Raw genomic sequence first — 22,436 nt, 5'->3', positions numbered from 1 at the left:
CCTTTCCCCCTTGGTATCCATACATTTGTTCTCTACATCTGTCTCTTTCTGCTTTGTAAATAAGATCGTCTATACCAGTTTTTTCAGATTTCACATGTATGTGTTAAGGTATTATATTTGTTTTTCTCTTTCTGACTTATTTCACTTTTTATGACAGTCTCTAGGTCCATGCACATCTCTACAAATGACCCAATTTTTTTTTTACTTTTTATGGCTGAGTAATATTCCATTGTATATACGTGCCACATCTTCTTAATCCATTCGTCTGTAGATGGGCATTTAGGTTGCTTCTATGACCTGGCTATAGTAAATAGTGCTGCAATGAACATTGGGGTGCGTGTGTCTTTGTGAATCGTGGTTTTCTCTGGGTATATGCCCAGGAGAGGGGCTCTGACTTTTGAAGGGAGGAGGGTCAGAGAAATTTTGGACATATTTTAAAACCATCACATGAATGCTCTTGTTAGAGTAGTATGTAGTTCATCCCGGGTTTGAATCTCAGCCAGTGACCTGGAGCAACTTCCTTTACTCTTCCAAGCCCCAGGTCCCTGGTGTGCAAGCTGGTATTAGTTAGAGCACCCACCGGAAGGATTGTCGTGGGGTAGAATGACACGGTGTGCATAGGCTGAGTGTGGCTTCTGGTCTGTTCATGCTAGAAGGGAGGATTTCCACTAGTGACAGAAACAGTGAAACAACGGTACCATCAAACTTACCAGGGCTGTGACACGATGCACAAGATGCAGGAGGAGAGTGCATCCTAGGACAGGTGAGAGGTCCTGGAGAGGGTATGGCAAGAAAGCAAAGCCTGTGCAAATGTGCCTTTCACCCGAGGCACGGAGGAGAAGGGTATTGTGACCCACAGTGACTGTCAGTGCGGAAGAGTTTGTGCTTGGGATAGGAAGTGACAAGGTGACTGCTGACAGAGCTGTGGGACGTGGTTCCTGCAGTCCAGGAACCCTGTGGTTTAACTGGAGAGCAAACTCCAGGATGTCGAAAGAGAGAAAACAGATCGTTTAATTTTGGTGGTTAGGAGGAGGGATGCATTTTTCAAGGTCGTGATTACTTTTGATAATACTATGTATTTAAAATTTCAATTCTCACTTACAGTTAAAAACATTTTTGAGGTAAAACAATGAGACTTTGATACATCTGATGTCTTTTTTTCCCCCAGCTACCTCTGAACAGTGGTGATGAGATTTATGAGCTCCATGTCACTGGACGTGCCCAGGATGAGATTTTATTCTCGAATAGTACGCGCTTATCATTTGAGACCAAGAGAATGACTGTCTTCATTCAAACAGACAAGCCCCTGTATAAACCAAAGCAAGAAGTGAAGTTTCGTGTTGTTACACTCTTCTCAGATTTTAAGCCGTACAAAACCTCTTTAAACATTCTAATTAAGGTGAGTGCCAGACAGAAATAAAGCTGGGGGTTCAAAACCGTCTCACTGAAGCTCTCTTGGAAGTTCTGCTCACCTTGTTGGTACTGGGATGTCTTAGGATTCACGTGGCTAAGCTTCCCTCCCAAAGTGGGATGGTTTCTCTAGGAAGGGGGATGGTACAGCACTGGGTTAAGGGCTTAGGCTCCAGAGTCAAGCCTGCTTGGGTTCCGGTCCTGGCTTCTTCATTGATTAATTCATTTGTCAAACATTTATTAAACTTCTGTGTCCTCGATACAGAAGGTGAGTCCCTGCTTAAATCGACTTTTCATTCCAGTGGGTAGTGGACAGACAATAAATAAACATACGGATATATACAAAAAGAGTGTGTGAGAGAGAGAGAGAGAGAGAGAGAGAGAGAGAGAGAGAGTGTTTGTGTTTGCTGTTTTCTATAGGGTTGTTAGAGAAGTCCTATTTGAACAGAGACCTATAGGAAATAAAAGAATGAGCCTCCACAAAGAGAGGGAATAGCATATGCAAAGGCCCTGAGGTGGAAACTTGTTAGGTGCATTGGGGGAACAAGCTTGCGGTGCACTGTTGCCCAGGAAGTGAGGGGACAGATATTAGGGAGATAAGATCAGGTACAGGTAGGTCAGCTGGATGAGGGGCTATACAGGATTTTCTCGGCTCTGATATGGACTTTGGATTTTACTGTGAGTGAAATGAAAATTCACTGGAGAATTCTGAGGAGAGGCATGATGTGATCTGAGTTAACATTTTAAAAGGATCACTCTCTGCTCTAAGAAGAAGAGGTGCTAGCTCTGTGACCTTGAGGAAATTAATCAACCTCTCTGAGCCTCGGTTTCCTTATTTGTAAAATGTGTAAAAATAACACCTTGTAAAGGTTTTTGTGAGGATTATGTGATATGATTCAAGTAAAGCATTTAGAACTGTGCCTGGCACATAGAACATACTCACTAAACATTAGCTATTGTTGTACTAAGAGCCCCTCTGGCAGGAAATCTTTTGGCCTCCTCTGCCTGAGTACTCTGGGCTCTGGAGGCAGCATGGCTGGCAGACTGAGTGCTTCCAGTGAGGGCCAAGCTGGAGGCAACTGACATCCGGCTGGACCTGGTTTTCTACATTTAAGCTGAGGAGAGTATTAGACCTTTGACCAATGACATAGAAATAGGGTGACCAGTTTGCTGGGACTCTCTTGATTTTAGTACTGGAAAATCCCCTCAGTCCCAGGACATTGGTTGGCATGGACATATATACACTACCAAATGTAAAATAGATAGCTGGTGGGAAGTAGCCACATAGCACAGGGAGATCAGCTCGGTGCTTTGTGACCACCTAGAGGGGGGGATAGGGAGGGTGGGAGGGAGACGCAAGAGGGAGGAGATATGGGGATGTATGTATATGTATAGTTGATTCACTTTGTTATACAGCAGAAACTAACACACCATTGTAAAGCAATTATACTGCAATCAAGATGTTAAAAACAAAAAAGAAGATGTGGCACAGGAAAAAAAATGTTCTGAGGAATAACAGAATGGAAGGCAAATTTAGGCTTTTTAGTTCAGTATCTTCCTATTCTTAGTTTTTGTTGTTGTTATGAGCTAAACAAACACACAAACAAAAATCAAGCAAACATGTGTACATATAACTTCAAGCCAAGATGTGTTTATAGCAACTATCACATTGGTTGGCAGGTTTCTTGAATGGAACTGGTATTATTTCAGAGTCAGCAGCTCTGTGAACGTCTGCCTTTGCTGTGTTGGAATAAAGCAGGTCACCGTAGCGAATAGCATTTCTAAATTCATGGAACTCTCTGAGCAGTTTAGGGATGCCATTCATACTGTCCTTCAACGTTTATCCACAAATACTGAGCACTTACTAGATGCTCTGTGTAAATGGAGGATTTACAAGTGACTGTCTGCCTGTGTCTGGTGGTTACAGTCGATCTGCCTCTTTCTGTCTCAGGCGAATAAAAATCAGCCCTGGATCAATTGCCTGTTGTAAGCGTTAACCCAGAACGAACCCTGCTGATTGTGATTTGTGGATTCTTTGGGTTCCTCTCTCCGATTTTGGACTTGGCCTGTCACATCTGGCTTTCCCAGAAGTGCACAGAGAGCCCTTCCCCTTGCTATTTCTGGTCCTGAGGGATCCCGCTGGCATGGCGGCTGGGTGGTCCCCTTGGCCAGGGCGGGAGAGTTCTACCCGGAACCCACTGTGTTTGGGACCAGTGAGTGAATGCACATGTGGGTGCCGTACTCACCACAGGACTCATGGGTCAGAGCAGTGATGTGAATACCCACACCCTGCGCTCCTCCATCTGAAAAGAGCCCTTTGGGCCAGGGTTCACCAGACTGGGATGTTTTCTTTTTCTACATCTTTCAGTATGGGACAGGTGGTTTCTTAGAAAAACTTCCCAGAGAAAAGTGGGACTGTAGTGTAACGAGAGCGCCTGACTTGGATGAAATTGTACTCTCTAGCACAGCGCCACCTGCAGGCAAGTGTGGAGAAGGCATCTGGGAACTACAGGAGGCCCGCTTTTTGGGGCCCATCTTGCCCAGCCAAGAATGACTGACTGTAGGATGTGGCTAAAATATTGACCATCATAGCATGTTCAGGCATGTTCAGTGTTGTTTTGGGATCATTGGGTGTTTTCCCTGACCCAGTAACTGACCTTCTCAGGAAGCAAAGGGGCTTCAGGACCTTTTTATGGTGGAATAAACCTCTTCCCCTAATTCTGGCTTTCTGCAGCCAGTCTGTCCTTACACTATGGAAATAAGTGTCTCCAACGTGTGATGTCAGCTGGCACGCTGTTTTCTACCCTGGCTGCCTTCCTGAGAAGTTGTTGCTCCTGGTATAGGTGAGTGATCTTGTGGGCACAGCTGCTAGCTTGGGGTCTGCCCTGTGCCCGTGCTCTGACACTTTGGCCTGGAGCAGTGGTGGCACCTTATTTAAGTGATTTGATGTCTTTAATTCTGCATGCTAGGCACACACCTTGTGCGTAATCCAGGACTCTGGGGACTGGCAGAAATATTTGCCTTCTCCAGCCAGGGAGTTTATTGCTTGAGGTGGCTGACACAGGCCACCTCAAGGAGGGGCCACTTTCCCAGTGTCTCCAGCCACGTGGCTGTTCAGGCTGTGACAGGGGCACTGTTCATATCCTACTTGGCTGTCCTGTGTGCATCCCAGTAGCAGGTGACCACATGCAAATGCTGGGCTCTGCTGTGATGCCACCATGCGTCGCCTGTTCAAATCCTCATGTGCTCTGTAAGGACTTCTGGCATTTCTACATTCTCTGTCTCTTCCTTGTGGGTGATATGCCCAGGTCCAAGACAGGCTTGGGAAACGAGGGATTTATCTCATTCACTCCCAGCCCTGCATATCCTCCAGGTCATCGAAGACTTCAGTTTGGATTTCCTTTGTTTGTAGGGTTGTGGGAGAAATGTGTACCTTCACCAAAATAAGACATCGGCGGACTATGTACCTTTCTCTCCCTACATTTTAAGTGACACTGGGAATTATTATTATCATTTTTTATTTTTGTCAGTGTGATGGAAGAAAAATGGCCTTTCATTGTTTTCATTTGCATTCCCTTAATTCTCAGACACAGCATATATTTATTAGCTCTTTGTATTTCTTCATTTGTTTTTGATCCTTTGAGCTCCGTAGCCATCCCAGTCTTGACAGGGGCAGGAGAGCCAGCTCTGACTGCACTGCCTGCCCCAGGGCTTGCCAAGGATGGTGACCTGCTTACTCTTGACCCGCTTGTGGTCTTTGGTATTTTAAAAATTTATTTATTTATTTTTGACTGCGTTGGGTCTTAGTTGCTGCACGCGGGCTTTCTCTAGTTGAGGCGAACGGGGGCTACTCTTTGTTGCGGTGCGCAGGCTTCTCATTGCAGTGGCTTCTCTTGTTGCGGAGCACGGGCTCCAGGTGCATGGGCTCAGTAGTTGTGGCTTTCAGGTTCAGTAGTTGTGGCTCACGGGCTCTAGAGCGCAGGCTCAGTAGTTGTGGCGCACGGGCTTAGTTGCTCCGCGGCATGTGGGATCTTCCCGGACCAGGGATCGAACCCGTGTGCCCTGAACTGGCAGGCGGATTCTTAACCACTGCGCCACCAGGGTAGCCCCCTGGTCTTTGGTTTTAACAATTAGTTTCTGCCTTCCTAGACCACTTCCTACTCAGTTCTCAGCATTGTACTTACCCCGACTTACACAGTCTCCCCCGCTTGCAGAGGGAGGTTTCCTCTGACTTCTAATAACCACGCCAACCCACTACCTTGAGTCAGAGGATAGAGATTAGGAATCAGGGATGGTGGTGGGATGAATTGGGAGACTGGGATTGACATATATACACTGTGTGTATAAAATGGATAACTAATAAGAACCTGCTGTATAAAAAAATAAATAAAATAAAATTCAAAAAAAAAAAAAAAAGAATCAGGGAAAAAATTTGATCCCAGAGTTCATAATCCAGGGAACAAAGAAACACCAAAACCAAAAAGTAACAATGGGGCTTCCCTGGTGGCGCAGTGGTTGAGAGTTCACCTGCCGATGCAGGGGACGCGGGTTCGTGTCCTGGTCCGGGAAGATCCCACATGCCGCGGAGCGGCTGGGCCCGTGAGCCATGGCCGCTGAGCCTGCGTGTCCGGAGCCTGTACTCCGCAACGGGAGAGGCCACAGCGGTGAGAGGCCCGCGTACTGCAAAAAAAAAAAAAAAGTAACAATGACAAAAAACACCAAAAAACCCAGATAACAAATGATAACCTTAAACAGTAGTACATGTTAGGGGGGTAAACTCCGGGCGCATTGGGGTTTCTCCAGGGAGTGGCCACTTCTGCCTCTTGGAGGCACGTGTAGAAGGCAGGAAGTTGGAGCTTATTTCACCATTTGGACAAGGAAGGAAGGGCCTTCAATGCAGCAATGGTAGAGGCCTAGGTGCATGGGCATTTGGGGCGAACTGCAAACAAGTCTGTATGTTTGGAGGAAGATGTGCGTAGAAATGTAGATGGGGTCCGCTGACTAAGTCTTGTAGACTACGCAGACGAGTGTAGATCTCATTCTGCTGGCAAACAGAAGTCATCGTCACCTGGTGGTCTGATATACTGGTCATAGCGAGTGTTTGCTCATCGCTTGTAATTTGCCAGGAACGGTGTCTGGTGTTTCAGCCACTTTGCCCCAGCCACAGGTTGGTGTCTGGCAGTGGGGAAGATGTATTGGAGGGGCGAGACTGGAGGAGAGAGGTTAGTTGCGATAGTTAGAAAATGGTGGCTGGACGTGAGATGTTAAAGGGACAGAGTTGACAGGGCTGGGATGGGATTGGTCGGAGGCAGCGTGCTCTGGGAGAGCCTGGGAAGACTCAGGTGTTCTTCATGCATCCCCTTGGTTAAGCACCCCCATGACACAACTTTTGTTGAGTCAAAAGACACGTGGGTTTGAATCCTGAGTTCCATCATGTGTTGGTGCTGTGATATTGGACCAGCTGTTTGTGGTTGAGGGCTTACCTAACCCCTCTGGGCGCCCCTTTTCTCAGCTGTAATGGGAGGATAATCCTGTGCTGTAGGGGAATCCTAGTGACTGAATGACGTGTGAGTGGTGGTGATAAGGCAGAGTGCCTTTGATACAGGGGCCTGTTATCCCTACAGCGGGGTTTTCTCTCAGCAACACCACCAGCAGCAGCATAGGTCTGGTGACGTACACGTTGTAGTGTTTCATGTAGAAGGAAGTACGTGCCAAGATTTAAAAGGTGGAGCAGAGTAAAGATGCTCTCAGGAGAATATGAGAAAAGAAGTAATTTTTATTCATCGTCTTTGGTAGTATAGAGCTGACATTTCCCAAGAACTCCCTCTGTCCCACACTTTGCATGTGCCTGGGAGGACTGCAGGGCCGTATTCGTAACTAGGTTGGACCCACATCAGACGGGGGGTTTTATGTCGTTAACATGCATGGTTTTCGTTGTAGGATCCCAAGTCAAATTTGATCCAACAGTGGCTGTCAGAACAAAGTGATCTTGGAGTCGTTTCCAAAACTTTCCAGTTATCTTCCCATCCAATGCTTGGTGACTGGTCCATCCAAGTTCAAGCGAATGTGAGTATAAATACATTTTGAGGGGGAATGTTAAAATGTTTTAAATAGGTCCGGTGGGGAAAATATCTCTGAAGTCATTTATTTAGTGAACAGAAAAACATTAATCTGAGTATCTCGATAATTTAAGTGGTTTTATTTTTAATTTACTTTTGTTAGCAATGGGTTAGCCTGTGTTATAACATATTAGAGTTTTAATCATTGTTGTCTTTTTATATATGCAATGTTTGAAGGTTAAGACATTTCACATTTTAGTATAAAGCTGATTAAATATTTATTGTATTTAGTTATTGCACACATTGAGTATTTTAAAACTAAGTAATGAGTACATAGCAATTATTTGGCAAATCTTATGTCTCAGAGTAATGACTTCTGATGAGAGATTGGTCTAACCTACTTTATCTTTGTTTTAAAAACTCTAGTGACCTTTAGGTCTTTAATCCATTTTGAGTTTATTTTTGTATATGGTGTTAGGGAGTGTTCTAATTTCATAAGGCCAGACACTATAAAACTCTTAGAGGAAAACATAGGCAGAACACTCTATGACATAAATCACAGCAAGATGCTTTTTGACCCACCTCCTAGAGGAATGGAAATAAAACCAAAAATAAACAAATGGGACCTAATGAAACTTAAAAGCTTTTGCACAGCAAAGGAAACCATAAACAAGATGAAGACACACCCCTCAAAATGGGAGAAAATACTTGCAAACGAATCAACGGACAGAGGATTAATCTCCCAAATATACAAGCAGCTCATGCAGCCAACAAACACATGAAAGGATGCTCAACATCGCTAATCATTAGAGAAATGCAAATCAAAACCACGATGAGGTATCACCTCACACTGGTCAGAATGGCCATCATCAAAAAATCTACAAACAATAAATGCTGGAGAGGGTGTGGAGAAAAGGGAAGCCCCTTGCACTGTTGGTGGGAATGTAAATTGATACAGCCACTATGGAGAACAGTATGGAGGGTCCTTAAAAAACTAAAAATAGAATTACCATATGATCCAGCAATCCCAATACTGGGCATATACCCCGAGAAAACCATAATTCAAAAAGAGTCATGTACCACAATGTTCATTGCAGCACTATTTACAATAGCCAGGACATGGAAGCAACCTAAGTGTCCATTGACAGATGAATGGATAAAGAAGATGTGGCACATATATATAATGGAATATTACTCAGCCATAAAAAGAAATGAAACTGAGTTATTTGTAGCGAGGTGGATGGACCTAGTGTCTGTCATACAGAGTGAAGTAAGTCAGAAAGAGAAAAACAAATACCATATGCTAACACATATATATGGAATCTAAAAAAAAAAAAAAGGTTCTGACGAACCTAGGGGTGGGACAGGAATAAAGACTCAGACGTAGAGAATGGACTTGAGGACACGGGGAGGGGTAAGGGTAAGCTGGGACAAAGTGGCAGAGTGGCATGGACATATATACACTACCAAATGTAAAATAGATAGCTAGTGGGAAGCAGCCGCATAGCACAGGGAGATCAGCTCGGTGCTTTGTGACCACGTGGAGGGGTGGGATAGGGAGGGTGGGAGGGAGACGCAAGAGGAAAGAGATATGGGGATATATGTATACATATAGCTGATTCACTGTGTTATACAGCAGAAACTAACACACCATTGTAAAGCAATTATAGTCCAATAAAGATGTTAAAAGCAAAAGCAAAAACAACCACAAAACTCTAGTGACCGTAACAGCTACATCAGTCTTCTGCTCCCCTATGCTTCGTTCTGCCCAGCTCCCCCGCTTACTTCCTGTATTTGCTGCCAACTTCCATGGCTCCGAGGTCTAACAGGGCAGGGGCACTAGAACGCCCTCCGTGTCTCCGCCTCGGGTTTTCTCTGGTGCATCACTCTGTGGTGTTTGAAGATTCATTGAATATTTCTAATTTTTTGTTTGGCATTTATTAAAATGTATATACATGAGAGCTTTAAAAATTCTATTAGAACAGGGCTTCTCACTTTTGACATTACGGTAAAAAATTCTTTGTTGCGGGGATGTCCTGTGCAGTGTGGGACGTTTAGCAGCATCTCTGACCTTAACCCACTAAATGCCAGTAGCAGCTGTCCCCTCCCTCCAAGTCGTGACAACCAGAGATGTCTCCAGATGTCACCAAGTGTCCCCTTCGAAAAATGTCCTCTCCCTCCTCCTTCGAGAGCCACTTAGTCATTCATTAGTGGGTGGCCTGAGGTAAGATAAAAGTACCAAGTACCTAATAAATTAAAACTTAAAAAATTTTCCTTTAGTTAGCATTTTCGGGGGCCACATTTTAAAAGCAGAACTAGGTCCCCTTAGCACATGTTTTTTGAGCGTCTGCATGAAGACGAGGATCACGCTGGGCTCGTGGAGAGTTTGTGCCACAGAGGAAGTGAGAAAGCGTACAAGGAGTTATGGGGGCTGAGAGCGGGGGTGATGAACGCCGGGGGGACCAGACATTGGAGCTTGTAGAAAAGGTGGACAGAGTAGGTGTTTGTGAGACGTAGGAGAGAGGAGGGTTTGTGTCGAGGCAGGGAAAGTGGAGGAGAGCCCCGGGGTCTGGGGACTGGGGAGAACGGAGGGATTGGAGCACGTCGAGGATGCTGGGAGCTGCAGATTAGGAGGCATGTTGTGAGTTTTAAGGAGTTAGGACTTTATTCTCTGTTCCCACGTTTTGATTTCATTATCATTTCCCCAGGAATCAGCTGTTTGTCCATCCATCCATCCATCTATCCATTCATCCATCCACCCGTCCATCCCTCCATCTACCATCCTCCATCAAATATGTGTTGAGGGCTTACAGTGCGGTGATAGGATACCAGGAAGCCTAACACCTGATCTCTGTCTTCAAAGACTATTGTGGGGAGGTGACAATTATGACAAAGTTAAGTGACACAAGGGTGACAGAAGAACACGAGGTGGTGCAATAGCAGAGGACTTGTGAGGCGCTCAGTCAGTGAGGCCCGTCGGGTGCCTCCAAGGAGCGAGTCTCACTCAGGCTGCCTGGGGATAAAGATGGTCTGTTGTCAGCATGAGCGCCTGTGCTTTGGGGCCAGCGGCTTCCTCTGTCCTTGTGGTCAGCCCCATTCCCCTCGCTTCTCTCCAGCCTCTAGGGTGTTCTCTGGTCCAGATCTGGACTGAGCGCACTGGCTTAGCCTAATAACCATGTCCTCAGAGTACTACAAGCAAGCCTCTGCATGGGTGGCTGGCAGCCCGCGGATGGGTCACTGGGTCAGATGTCCATCGCTGGCCCATTCCGAGGCCACCTCTGCACAGTGACCAGGTCTCAGCCTTGTGGGTAGCAGCCTCTCTGGGATTCCTTTGTTCAGTGAGTGGTACACAGAATATGTACCAGAGGAGAGAGGAGACTAGAATAGTAGAGAAAGGCTGGGAGATGTGAGACTGCAGGGTGAAAGAATTACCGGATTTCTCATGTAGTAGTTTGTGGACTTGACCTCTCCTATTGCTTTAATAGGAAAAAAAGATAAATGCTCTTAAGGAAATTCAAGTGCTTGAAAAATTAAAAAAAATTCACAAAATCTGGTCCTTGCCCACCTCTTTGGCCTTGTTAAGGGCCACCCTTACCCTTGAACTCTATGCTTTAGATGTATTATTCCTTAAGTTTCTTAAACTCGCCAGTCCGTCCTGTCCCAGAGCCTTCCACGCAGGCTGCTCCCTCTGCCTGGAACCCTGTTTTTCTGCTGTTTTTCTAGCTCCTTGCTTTTGTCCTCAGGCATTGTCTTTGATGGCCTAGCGCCTCTGGACGTTTGCGTAGCACACTGTGCTTCTCTTGGTCCATTCCTGTCGCTTGATTGGCAGGACCTGATACGCAGAGTCCGTATGAGGTCTGTAGGCAGAGTCTTGTTCCCCTGTGTCTTGGAGACTTAGCGCGGTTCTTTGCACAAGGTAGAAGTCAGTACTTGTTAAATGAATGCGTGAAAGCTATACCATAGTCATTGGTCTTGAACTAAATGTAATGTCCCCTTTTCCACATTCTATAAACTTCTTTATCTTTTTTAAAAAAATATATATTTTTTATTGAAGTATAGTTGATTTACAATGTTGTGCCAGTCTCTTGATCACTTTTTTGTTTTTTTCGGTACGCGGGCCTCTCACTGCTCTGGCCTCTCCCGTTGCGGAGCACAGGCTCCGGACACGCAGGCTCAGAGGCCATGGCTCACGGGCGCAGCCGCTCCGCGGCATGTGGGATCTTCCCGGACCGGGGCACGAACTCGTGTCCCCTGCATCGGTAGGCGGACTCTCAACCACTGCGCCACCAGGGAAGCCCCAAACATCTTTATCTTTTTGAAGACAGGCATATTGATCAGGAACTTATTAGTGGTGATATTATGTTTTTTCCTTCCAGCTTTACTGAGATATAATTGACAAATAAAATTGTAAGATATTTAAAGTGTACAATGTGATGATTTAATATACATATACATTGTAAAAGGAGCCTCCCTATGTGATACAATGTGAAGGCACACAACTAAGGGAAAATAAGCCCCGTTATTAAAAAAAAAAAAAAAAAAAGACTCCTCCAATGGCCACCAGAGGTCAGTATAGTCAAAGAAATGTTATGACAAGCAGACTGGATCCAGCCTTGGTCTCTGGTTTATCTTTCCTTGACTCCTGTACAGCATTCAAGGACTCTATATTGCTTATTATTAAACTCTTTTCCTTTTAGCTGTGAATAATTATTATGGAGGAAATATATTTATCATTTAAACAGTCCACCATTATAGACCATATTTTTATTTTCCCAAGGCAGTGACCATGCTTAGTATAAATTTTAGGGAGGGGAAAAAATTATTTTCAGGAGACTGTTTTGAAATCCCATTTTGTCTCTAGAAAAAATATGGCCTGATTTTAGTATTACTACTGAAGGACAATGTATACAGGACTTACCAGAGCTTTGATTTGTAGTGACACGCAGATAATCAGAGTGGCATTATTATAAAGCAAGTCTTGATGATTATTATTTTTAAGCCCTCTTAAAGTTAGTAAAATTTAGTAAGAACTCTGACTTTTTTGTGTGCTATTTATGCATATACTTAATCTATATGATTGCATCGGATGGGACTTATTCTTTGCTGCTTTGGGGACAATTACCGTCCCTGCCGGCTCTCCCACACTTTGGTCCCTTCCACGTCTCCAGGCCCTTTTCCATCAGTTCTCCCTTAACTTTCTGGAGCACCAGACCCTCCCTGCAGAGGGAAGGGGTTTATTTTAGCCATAATACCCCTCCACAGACACGTGTTTTACAGAGTTGTTATAGGTCAAGTGGGGAAATGTGCTCTAAGTTGATAATCATCTTACAAATACACCTTGGGAAGGTGATTTGTTTTAAAAGTCAGGCATCGCTTGTATTTTCATTTTTTGTAGTATTTCTCTAGTTGCCTTATCTCTTGACTGGTATCCTTGGTTCTCCCAAATAGTTGCAAATGTTTTTTTTTTTCTCCCTATTTTTTAAATTGTGGTAAAATATACATAACAGGAGATTTACTGTCTTAACTCTTTTAAAGTGTACAGTTCAGTGGTATTAAATACATTCACAATGTTTTGCAACAATGTTGTGCACCATCCATGTCCAGAACTCTTTTCATCTTGCAAAACTGAAACTCTGTACCTATGAAGCAATAACTGCGTGTTTCCCTCCTTCCAGCCCTACCCTCACGTCCCTGGCACCCATCGTTCTACTTTCTGTCTGTATGATTTTGACTACTCGAAGTACCTCATAGAAGTGGACTCATAGAGTGTATGTCTTTTTGTGACTTTATTCCACTTAGTTTAACGTCTTCAAGGCTCATCCAGGTTATAGCACGCGTCAGAATTTCCTTCCCTTTTTAAGGCTGGTGCATCTTCTGTTGTGTGTATATTCCGGATTTAGTTGCAAATTTTCTGGCATCTTTGATTATAAATTGTATTCCAGGTTACTAGAAGGCAGTTTTAGAGGTTCTTTAAAAGAGAGGCTGGCGCTGGTGTCTGAGCACCAGGCTCCCAGGAGGCAGGAGGGATCTTACCACACTGCCCTCTCCCTTGGGCAGCCTCGGCTGGCCCAGAGTTTCAGGTCTCTGGGCGACTCAAGCATCGGTGTCACATTCCTCTGAGGACCTGAAGGAAGAGCACTGAGAGAGCCCTGCTTCTGGATATCGCAGCCCTGCACCTTCCTTCCTTGGGAGCAGACAGCGTGTCTTTCCTCCCAGAGTGGCTGGTACAGCTCCCGCTGCTGGGACTGAGCCGTGGTTCCCACGCACCCGTGTGCCTGGGAACCCGCCGATGGCAGCTCTCGTTCAAGTTGCGCAGCCCAGCGCCCCGCCCCCAGACGGCAAGTCCGTATCGCAGGCAGCGACCCAGGAGTTTGCATTTTACATTAGCACTCTAGGAAATCCTATTTGTTTTCAGGACCACGATTTGAGAAGTGCTGCTGTGTGCCCACAGCTAGGCATCTTTGGGTTCTGTCTCTTCCAGTGAGAGGCGGTGGTGGGTAGTGGAAAAGGCACGCCCCTGATTCGTTCTTGGAACTCCCTGGTGGTGAGACGGAGCTGCTCACTTGACCCCTCTAGGTGAGTAGCTCCGCACGGCCCCCTGGCAGCCTAGACTTTCTAACGCAGATTTGGGGTCACGGTCTCAATTTTTACAGCAGCCCTTCTGGAGATCTGGGTACACAGCCTGCGTAGGAACCCCTGAACCAGACGACCTCTCAGTCTCTTCTGGCTGCAGCTGACCGCAGTTTCTCAGCCCTTGTTTTGATCTTAGGCCAGTGTTGGGCTGGCAGACGAGGAATAGAAGGTAGAAAGCGTGATAGCCCCGAGGCCTGAGATGACGTTTTCGGAGCCCTGTGTGCTAGTTTGTGGGTGTAAAATTGTTGTGTAGTTCAGAGGCAGTCTGCACTGAATTGTTCCTTTGTTTGTAACGATGACGTCTCCTTTCTCCTGAGCTAGTTGTTGTGGAACGTCAGGTAGAGGGGCACTGCGTGGCTTTTTGTAGCCTTTCAGATGCTCCTTATCTATCTTTCTGCTCAGCTGTTCCCTGGTCAGTTTGCTTCTGCTGTCAGGGTTTTTCTGAAGCCATCGTCCTTTGCAAAAGAGCACACATTCGTTTGGACAGTTCTTGAGCTTGGAACGCTCCACAAGTGGCATCTGGTGATCGCCTGGCAGGTGATCACGGCTGAACAGAGCATGGAGCCGCCTGTGACAGGTCAGCAAACAGTGCATCTTCTCTGGAACGTGGATGTGGCTTCCAAAATCCTTTTGCTAGCCTCTGCTTGAAAGAAGGTTGCTTTTGGGGGGAAAGACCGTAAGTTCTTGCTTGCATGTGCAGTGAAGAAAGGAAGGAGGAGTTAGTTTTAGAATTTGGATTTTTTAGAGCATGTCAGCTGGTGGAGGCTAGCACTTCATTCTCCGTTCTTCCATAGGTCCTTCTACCCAGCACCTCTACAGCACTTACTGATCCGTGTAGGCTTTTCTTTCCTTTTTCGGTGTGTTAAGGTATACATGAAATTTACCGTCTTAGCCGTTTTTAAGTGTGTAGTTCAGTAGCATCAAATACATTCACATTGTTGTACAAACATCACCGCCATCAATTTCCAGAATTCGTTTCATCTTTCCAAACCGTGATTAGTGTAGCTTAACAGAATATGACTGCCTTACTTATTAGACTGTGAGTTCCTGGAAGACTCAAGTTCTTTCTTTTTAATTGAAGTATAGTTGATTTATAATACTGTGTTAATTTAGGGTGTGCAGCATAGTGATTTGTCTTTTTTTCAGATTATATTTCATTATAGGTTATTTCAAGATATTGGGTAAAATTTCCTGTGATATACAGTAAATCCTTGTTGCTTGTCTATTTTTTTTTTTTTTTTTTTGTGCGGTACGTGGGCCTCTCACTGCTGTGGCCTCTCCCGCTGCGGAGCACAGGCTCCGGACGCGCAGGCTCAGCGGCCACGGCTCACGGGCCCAGCCACTCCGCGGCATGTGGGATCCTCCTGGACCGGGGCACGAACCCGTGTCCCCTGCATTGGGAGGCGGACTCTCAACCACTGCGCCACCAGGGAAGCCCTGCTTGTCTATTTTGTGTATAGTAGTTTGTGTCTGTTAATCCCATACTCCTAATTTATCCCTCCCCCTTCCACCTTTCCCCTTTGGTAGCCATAAGTTTGTTTTCTATGTCTGTGAGTGTGTTTCTGTTTTGTATACAGATTCATTTGTATTATTTTTCAGATTCCACATACGAGTGATATCATAGTATTTATCTTTCTCTGACCTAGTTCACTAAGCATAATATTCTCTAGGTCCATCCACGTTACTGAAAATGGAATTTCGTTCTTTTTTACAGCTAAGTAGTATTCCGTTTTATACACACACACACACACACACACACACACACACACACACACACACATCACATCTTCTTAAGCCAGTCATCTGTTGATGGGCACTTGGGGTGCATCCGTAAGACAAGAGTTCTGTGTGATTAATTTCCACATTTATTCTGTCCTGTTGTAGGAACTCAGTTATGCTTGCGGGATGAAAGAATGAGTGAATGGAGTGATTGAACAGTTTCTCCTAGACTGTTGCTACTGGTCATTGTATCCTTTGTGACGCTCTATGACCTATAGTCCCAGTCTTCTATATGAGACTACAACTTAGTAGAGATATGTTCATATATTTTCATTCTGAGGTTACGTGCAATATATAGCTGTGTACTTGGTGCACCTGTGAGCCAGTAGGAAACAGGTCTTTTGGATTAATATTCTGGACTTTCTGACTTTGAAGATTAAAAAAGATTTCGGTCAAGAACTGAATATCCTGGTCTCTTGTGAAATTCAAGATGCACGCGCAAGTTTTGTGCCGTATTATTCCTGTGACTTTATTGGGTCGTTGGATCTGCTAATTGTCAGTCCCTGGGGGCACGCATTTAATTAAATTCTGGCTCCAAGCTAATATATGTCAGGAGTTCCTTGTCTTGTTCTTTCCCTCCAGAAGCTACCCTAGGGCTGCCCTTCCTTTCACATGTCCCTTACCGACCCCTCTCTTCAGTCAGAAAACTTTGGTATCGGATTTTAGCGTGTCCTGATCATCGGTGAAATGGGGAGTCTGAGAAGTCCGTCAGCGCATCTCACAGGGTTTTGGTGCTGGAGAGGATCTTAGAGGTAACCCAGACTCATCTCCTCCTTTGATGGAGGAAGAATCTTAGTGACCTGGTTGGGCTCAGGTGGTGTTATGGTAGGGTCAGGGCTAGAAGCTAGATTTCCTGATACTTTTCAGCTCTAGAACGTTAAATTATTTAATATGTGCTGCAATTGCTCTTTCAAGACAGTCACTTTTTTGGTTGAACATAGATGTCAACAGGGCTGTCTGGATGCATTGGTGGGGAGGGTGCCCACCTCTGTCACATGATTTTCGGTTGCCACACGTGTCACTCCCTCATACATTGCATTGTTTTCAAAATGTCTCAGATTCTGAACACAACAGCCAGGACTTTGAATTGAGGGTTTGAGCCTAGGAGACTCATGTTACAGCATATGCGTTGCCTGGTAGGGAACTATGTAGTATCCATTAGTGTATTTACTAAGGATTATCTCGCTGTCACCTGGCAGACTGTATAATCTTGGTATTATGAGCCATAAGATTAATTTTTTTTTTTTTAGTTCTATGACTTTAATTTTTTCTTTTTAGAGTTGCATCTCTTTTTTTAAATTGAAGTATAGTTGATTTACAATGCTGTGTTTGTTTCAGGTGTCAGCACAGTGATTCAGTTATGTATACGTATATATCCATTTTTGCAGATTCTTTTCCATTATAGGCTATTACAAAATATTGAATATATTTCCCTGTGCTATATAGTAGGTCCTTGTTGTTTATCTATTTTCTATATAGTAGTGTGTATCTGTTAATCATGAACTCCTAATTTATCCCCCCCATTTTCCCCTTTGGTAACAATAAGTTTACTTTCTATGTCTGTGAATCTGTAAGAAGATTAATTTTTAAAAGAACTTTTTGTTTGAGGTAGAGTCTCAGAAAGTACAGAGATGTCCTGGACACCCTTTATGCATTGGATCCAATTATTTTATCTTATTATTGTACAACCTCAAAGGCAGCAACTTGATACTCATGTGATGTGTGTGTAGTCCTGTATGATGCTTGTCAGTGACACAGAGGAGATCTGTAACTCACTGGACTCCAACTGCTGGCGGCAGCACACTGGGTACCAAGGTGGAGCCTGAAATGAGTACTGAGGCGCTGGGTGGAGTAAGAAAAGGAGAAATGAGCAGCAGATGGAATTATTTTGCCTCAAGGGTGCCTTTCCCATTCAGTACAAAGCTATAGCTACACTTCTGCTTTTTCCTCTTGCTTGAATTTGGTGCCTAAGAAAGCTGGTCATGTTGCATGTCTTTGAAGACCTCAATTCTTTGCACTTTCAGTAGCAACAGAGAGGGTTAAATGAGCGATTTTTGTTTGTTTTTAAAGAGAGCATGCTTCTCGTTCGTACTTTTCTACTAAGGAAACCAGTTTGTCCCTCGTACAGCATAATGTATTTGGTGCTGCAGATGGTGAAACTTCTTAGGGTGTGAATGTGCTTGTGGCATAGGATGCCTGCACCAGGCTCCTTCCACCCGGAGCCCTGTGTCACAGACAATATAGTCTGTGTCTTGGTTGTTGGTTAGATCCATTCTTCCCAAGTCCTCTCACTATGAGTAATTATCGGGTATAGAACAACTTCAGTTCTTCGGATGTTTAGCTCCAGTCTTGATGGGTATCAGGATATTTGTGATTCTTTCTAATGAGGGAAGGGATTCAGGAAAATGCTATCTTCTGGGGAGATTCTGGTTTCTCCGTCCTCACTCTCAGTAGATAATCTCCCTTTCTACTTTGTAAAGAAAACACATGTCATCAGATAGGAGTTTCTTTAAATTTCTCTGCCACATTTACAGATCTATCTTGTCTGCACCCATCTCATGCTTATCCTTTTCTTTTACAGAAAAGATATAATTCTTCATATCTAAGACCAAAACCTTGATCTCTTCACGGGCTTTTTTATCCTGCTTTCTCAAAAACCTTACAGTCTCCCAAAGACCACGCTGGAAACCTCAAAATCTCAAAAGATATACTGAAGCATATTAAAAAAATTTGAGTTTATTTGAGGAGAAATCGATTGGAATTGGCGGTGCCAAACTGGAAGTGGTTGGAGAGTCCCCTCAGACAAGAGGTGGAGAGACTTTATAGAGAAAAGGTGGAAGCAAAGAAAGGACATCATAGATCGTCCATAGCTTAAAGCCTAGGTGACTGTTTCTGATTGGTTGTCCTTAGCATTTTGATTTCATAACCGTGAGGCATCCATAGGCTTAGATCCTGGTTTGTTTACGTAGGGCACCCACAGCGTGAGAGCCCCATCAGTCCAATGGCCTCCTTACTTAATTAACTTAAACCATGGGTCACTTGGCAAATGGCTGTGCCTCCTCAGGGTAGTCTGAAGGTTATTTCAGGTTCTTGCAGGAGATGCTGTACAATAACTGAGGCTAATGTGATGAGCCTCCGGTATCAGAACCAGCCCGGGGACAAAATTCAATGCGTTCATTCATTAATACATACATTCATTCAACAAACCTTGAAAGCATGTTGAATTAGGTGCTGTGCCCCCAGTGACTTCATAGTCTGTTTCCGGTGATGGGCACAAAGCAGATAATTATAGTATACTGTGTTAAGTAAAGTAATAGAGTGATACACAGGGTATTATGGGAGAGAAGGGGCTCTAACCCAGCATGGGGAGAGGCGATCAAGAAAAGGTCCCTGGTGGAGGCTGAACCCAGATAAAGGAGTCCAGGATGTTCTGTAGAACATTCAGGTGGAGGTGTCCCGAAGGTGGATTTGAGTCTGAATCTCCAGCTTGAGGGATGGCCAGAGATAAAGGTTTAGGAGTGTTTAGCGTGGAGATGACAGTTAACACCATGAGCGTTGATGAGCTCGCTTATCAAGAGCATTGGGTTCAGGATGCGAAGGGCCAACATTTCAAGATCAGAAAAGAAAGGACCGTTAACGCAACAAGTCAGAAAGATAAGAGTACCAGGAGAACAGAAGATGTGACAGTGTTTACAGACTGAATGAAGGGGAGGAGACTAACCAGAGAGATGGAAAATCCAGGAATTGTCAGGGATGACTGGTAATGTAGGAGGCAGGAAGGGAGAATTTTATTTCAAATGTAAACTAATGTAACTACTTGTTTGTTAAATAATTGCCTAAAAGTTGGTTTCAAGGCTGTTGAAAGGAGGCCCAAACAAATTAGTTGATTTTCCACGTTTGCCAAAGCTAGCACTTTTTATTCAGTCTAGTACATGTTATTTGAGAACTTTTTTGGTATCAGGCAGTCTGTTAGGTTGGCAACTCAAGGGATAAACTATGAAGGATAAAACCACGGTGTAACATGGACCTGGCTCTCAAAGAACTTGCAGCAAGATAAGCCATGTACCTAAATATTCAGGATACAGGGTGAAAAGTGACAAAGAAAGGAGGACTAAAGTATATGGAGGCATAGAGATTACTTTTAAATTGGGGATCCAGAGAAGCAGTAATATTTGAGCCAAGTCTTGGAAGATGGGCAGAGGCGGAAGTGTGTGTAAGTCAAGTATAGGGGAGAGTGAGAGAAGGAGCACAGTGCATGAAACTCCAGGGCACTGTCAGCCTTGCAGGTTTGCACTGGACTGTGTCTGCTCCCTCTCTAGACTGAACTTCTGATGCTGAGAACTGTAATTAACCTTTACAGAGCCTCACGTGGTGTTTTACATGTAGTACTCACTTGGTGTTTGCTATATGAACTGAACTTGAGGAACAGACATCATCGTTGTTAAATTGCTTATTCCACAGCCTTACCTGTGCTTTACCTCACTTGTAAAGCAAAAAGTAATTTAAAGACTAGAATTCTTTTTTTAATATTTGTTTTATTTTTATGTATTTATTCATTGGGTTGCATCGGGTCTTAGTTGCGGCATCTTTTTGTTGTCATGCGTGGGCTCCAGAGCACGCAGGCTCAGTAGTTGCGGTGCATGGGCTTACTTGCCCTGTGGCATGTGGGATCTTAGCTCCCCGACCAGGGATTGAACCTGCGTCCCCTGCATTGGAAGGCAGATTCTTAACCACTGGACCACCAGGGAAGTCCCACGACTAGAATTCTTACGTTATCAGTAAAACAGGTATTAAAGGTAGATTGCCTTCTTGATTTAATTTTTGAGGATGACAAATCAGAACTTATAAATGAATCAAAGACATGTAATTTATAACATTCCTTTATATGACATGAAAACACTTTAAGATAGAAGTGACAAATGTGGAGATTCTTAAAGACTGATCAACACAGTTTCTTTGGGATCTACTTTATTTATTTTATTTTTTATTTTTATAATTATTATTTATTTACTTGGTTGCACCGGGTCTTAGTTGTGGCAGGTGGGCTCCTTAGTTGTGGCATTCATGTGGGATCTAGTTCCCTGACCAGGGATCGAACCTGGGCCACCAGGGAAGTCCCAAGGAGGCGCTTGATGGTTTGGGCCAATACTTTGGGATCTACTTTAAATGCCAACACTGAAGCCAGGTTTTAGACAATTATTTTGTTGGCATATAAATAGTTATATTTGTCTTATACTTTGAAATGAACTGTATCCTTCTTTTAGGATTAAAAAATAGTTTGCTGGTGTACAGTTTATTTATTAAAATTTTATTTACTTTTTATTGAGGTATAGTTGATTTATACTATCATGTTAGTTTAGGTGATGTACAGTTACTTTAGGTTAAACAAATATGATTTTTTAAAAAAAGCCAATATCTTGTAGCTGCATCTGTGTATTTGCTTTGATAAACTTAGGGAATCAGAATTGGAATACACATTTCATTGGTGGAATTTCTTAGCTATCTTGAAGTGGTTCTATTTAATGTGTTACGTATGATTAGGAACGGAGAATTAGAAATATGAGGAGTTGGAGAAAAAAAGATATTCTAGGCCACACGTTTTCTTGTTGACACTGGAAAAGGAAATAATTAACAGTATCTGTTAAAATAGGGTAGAGTGGGCTTCCCTGGTGGCGCACTGGTTGAGAGTCCGCCTGCCGATGGGGGGGGGCGCGGGTTCATGCCCCGGTCCGGGAGGATCCCACATGCCGCAGAGCGGCTGGGCCCGTGAGCCATGGCTGCTGAGCCTGCGCGTCCGGAGCCTGTGCTCTGCAACGGGAGAGGCCACAACAGTGAGAGGCCCGCGTACTGCAAAAAAAAAAAAAAAAAAAAAAAAAAAAAAATAGGGTAAAGTGTACTGATTTAAGGGTTACAGTAGAAAATACTTCAAGGAATTAGGAAGATAAAGGGTGTTGGTCCATGATGATTTTGCATTCTTGACTATTTTATATATTCTTCATTGGTTTGCTTTGATAGGGATAGACAAACCAAATTTGAAGTCATTTCCTGTTAGTTTGACATGTGCTACCCTTGCTTGATAAATTCCGAAATTATCTAATTTAATCTTGTACTCATTTCACAAATGAGGGAAGTCAGGTTAAGTGGTTTGTTTCAATGACCTGCAGTGAATTAAAGAGACAGGTCACCTTGTTACGTTAGTGGATTGTTAAGAAAAACTCATGAAATTCACAGACTGCATGTTGCAGATAACTGAAAATAAACTTCTACAAAGTTAAAATAAATTGTTTCGTTCGTTAAATAATTATAAATGTAATTAAAAATGTTTTCTAAATGTTTTTGTGAGGTAAGCCAGCAAGCAAAGTAATTAAATAAGAACTCATATATTTTCCTGTCTTTTTCTTCTTCTTCCCAATAGGACCAGACATATTATCAGTCATTTCAGGTTTCAGAATATGGTAAGAGTTCTTCAACTTATTTTGATGGAAAACACATTTATTACTTTCCACAGAGATAGATAAGAGAAATTTCTAAGAGATGTTATTATTTAAAGTAAAA

General features: G+C 43.8%; 1 protein-coding gene across 6 annotated transcripts in view; it reads left to right on the top strand.

Annotated features, from left to right (window-relative positions):
- The window catches only part of CD109 (CD109 molecule), a 142,574-nt gene that overhangs the window by 54,716 nt on the left and 65,422 nt on the right, over positions 1-22,436 (top strand). For 5 of the 6 annotated variants that reach the window (XM_067702762.1, XM_067702765.1, XM_067702763.1 and 2 more), the window contains 3 exons: positions 1,169-1,399; positions 7,351-7,476; positions 22,297-22,336. In XM_067702762.1, coding sequence (XP_067558863.1) covers positions 1,169-1,399; positions 7,351-7,476; positions 22,297-22,336 — 397 coding nt within the window. Of the gene's footprint in view, positions 1-1,168; positions 1,400-4,053; positions 4,254-7,350; positions 7,477-22,296; positions 22,337-22,436 lie in introns of those variants that run through there. The other variant, XM_067702768.1, reaches the window with a different exon arrangement.

Source organism: Pseudorca crassidens, chromosome 13 (assembly GCF_039906515.1).
Source record: "Pseudorca crassidens isolate mPseCra1 chromosome 13, mPseCra1.hap1, whole genome shotgun sequence".
Lineage (NCBI taxonomy): Eukaryota > Metazoa > Chordata > Mammalia > Artiodactyla > Delphinidae > Pseudorca > Pseudorca crassidens.
This window is presented reverse-complemented; position numbering and strand designations above follow the sequence as displayed.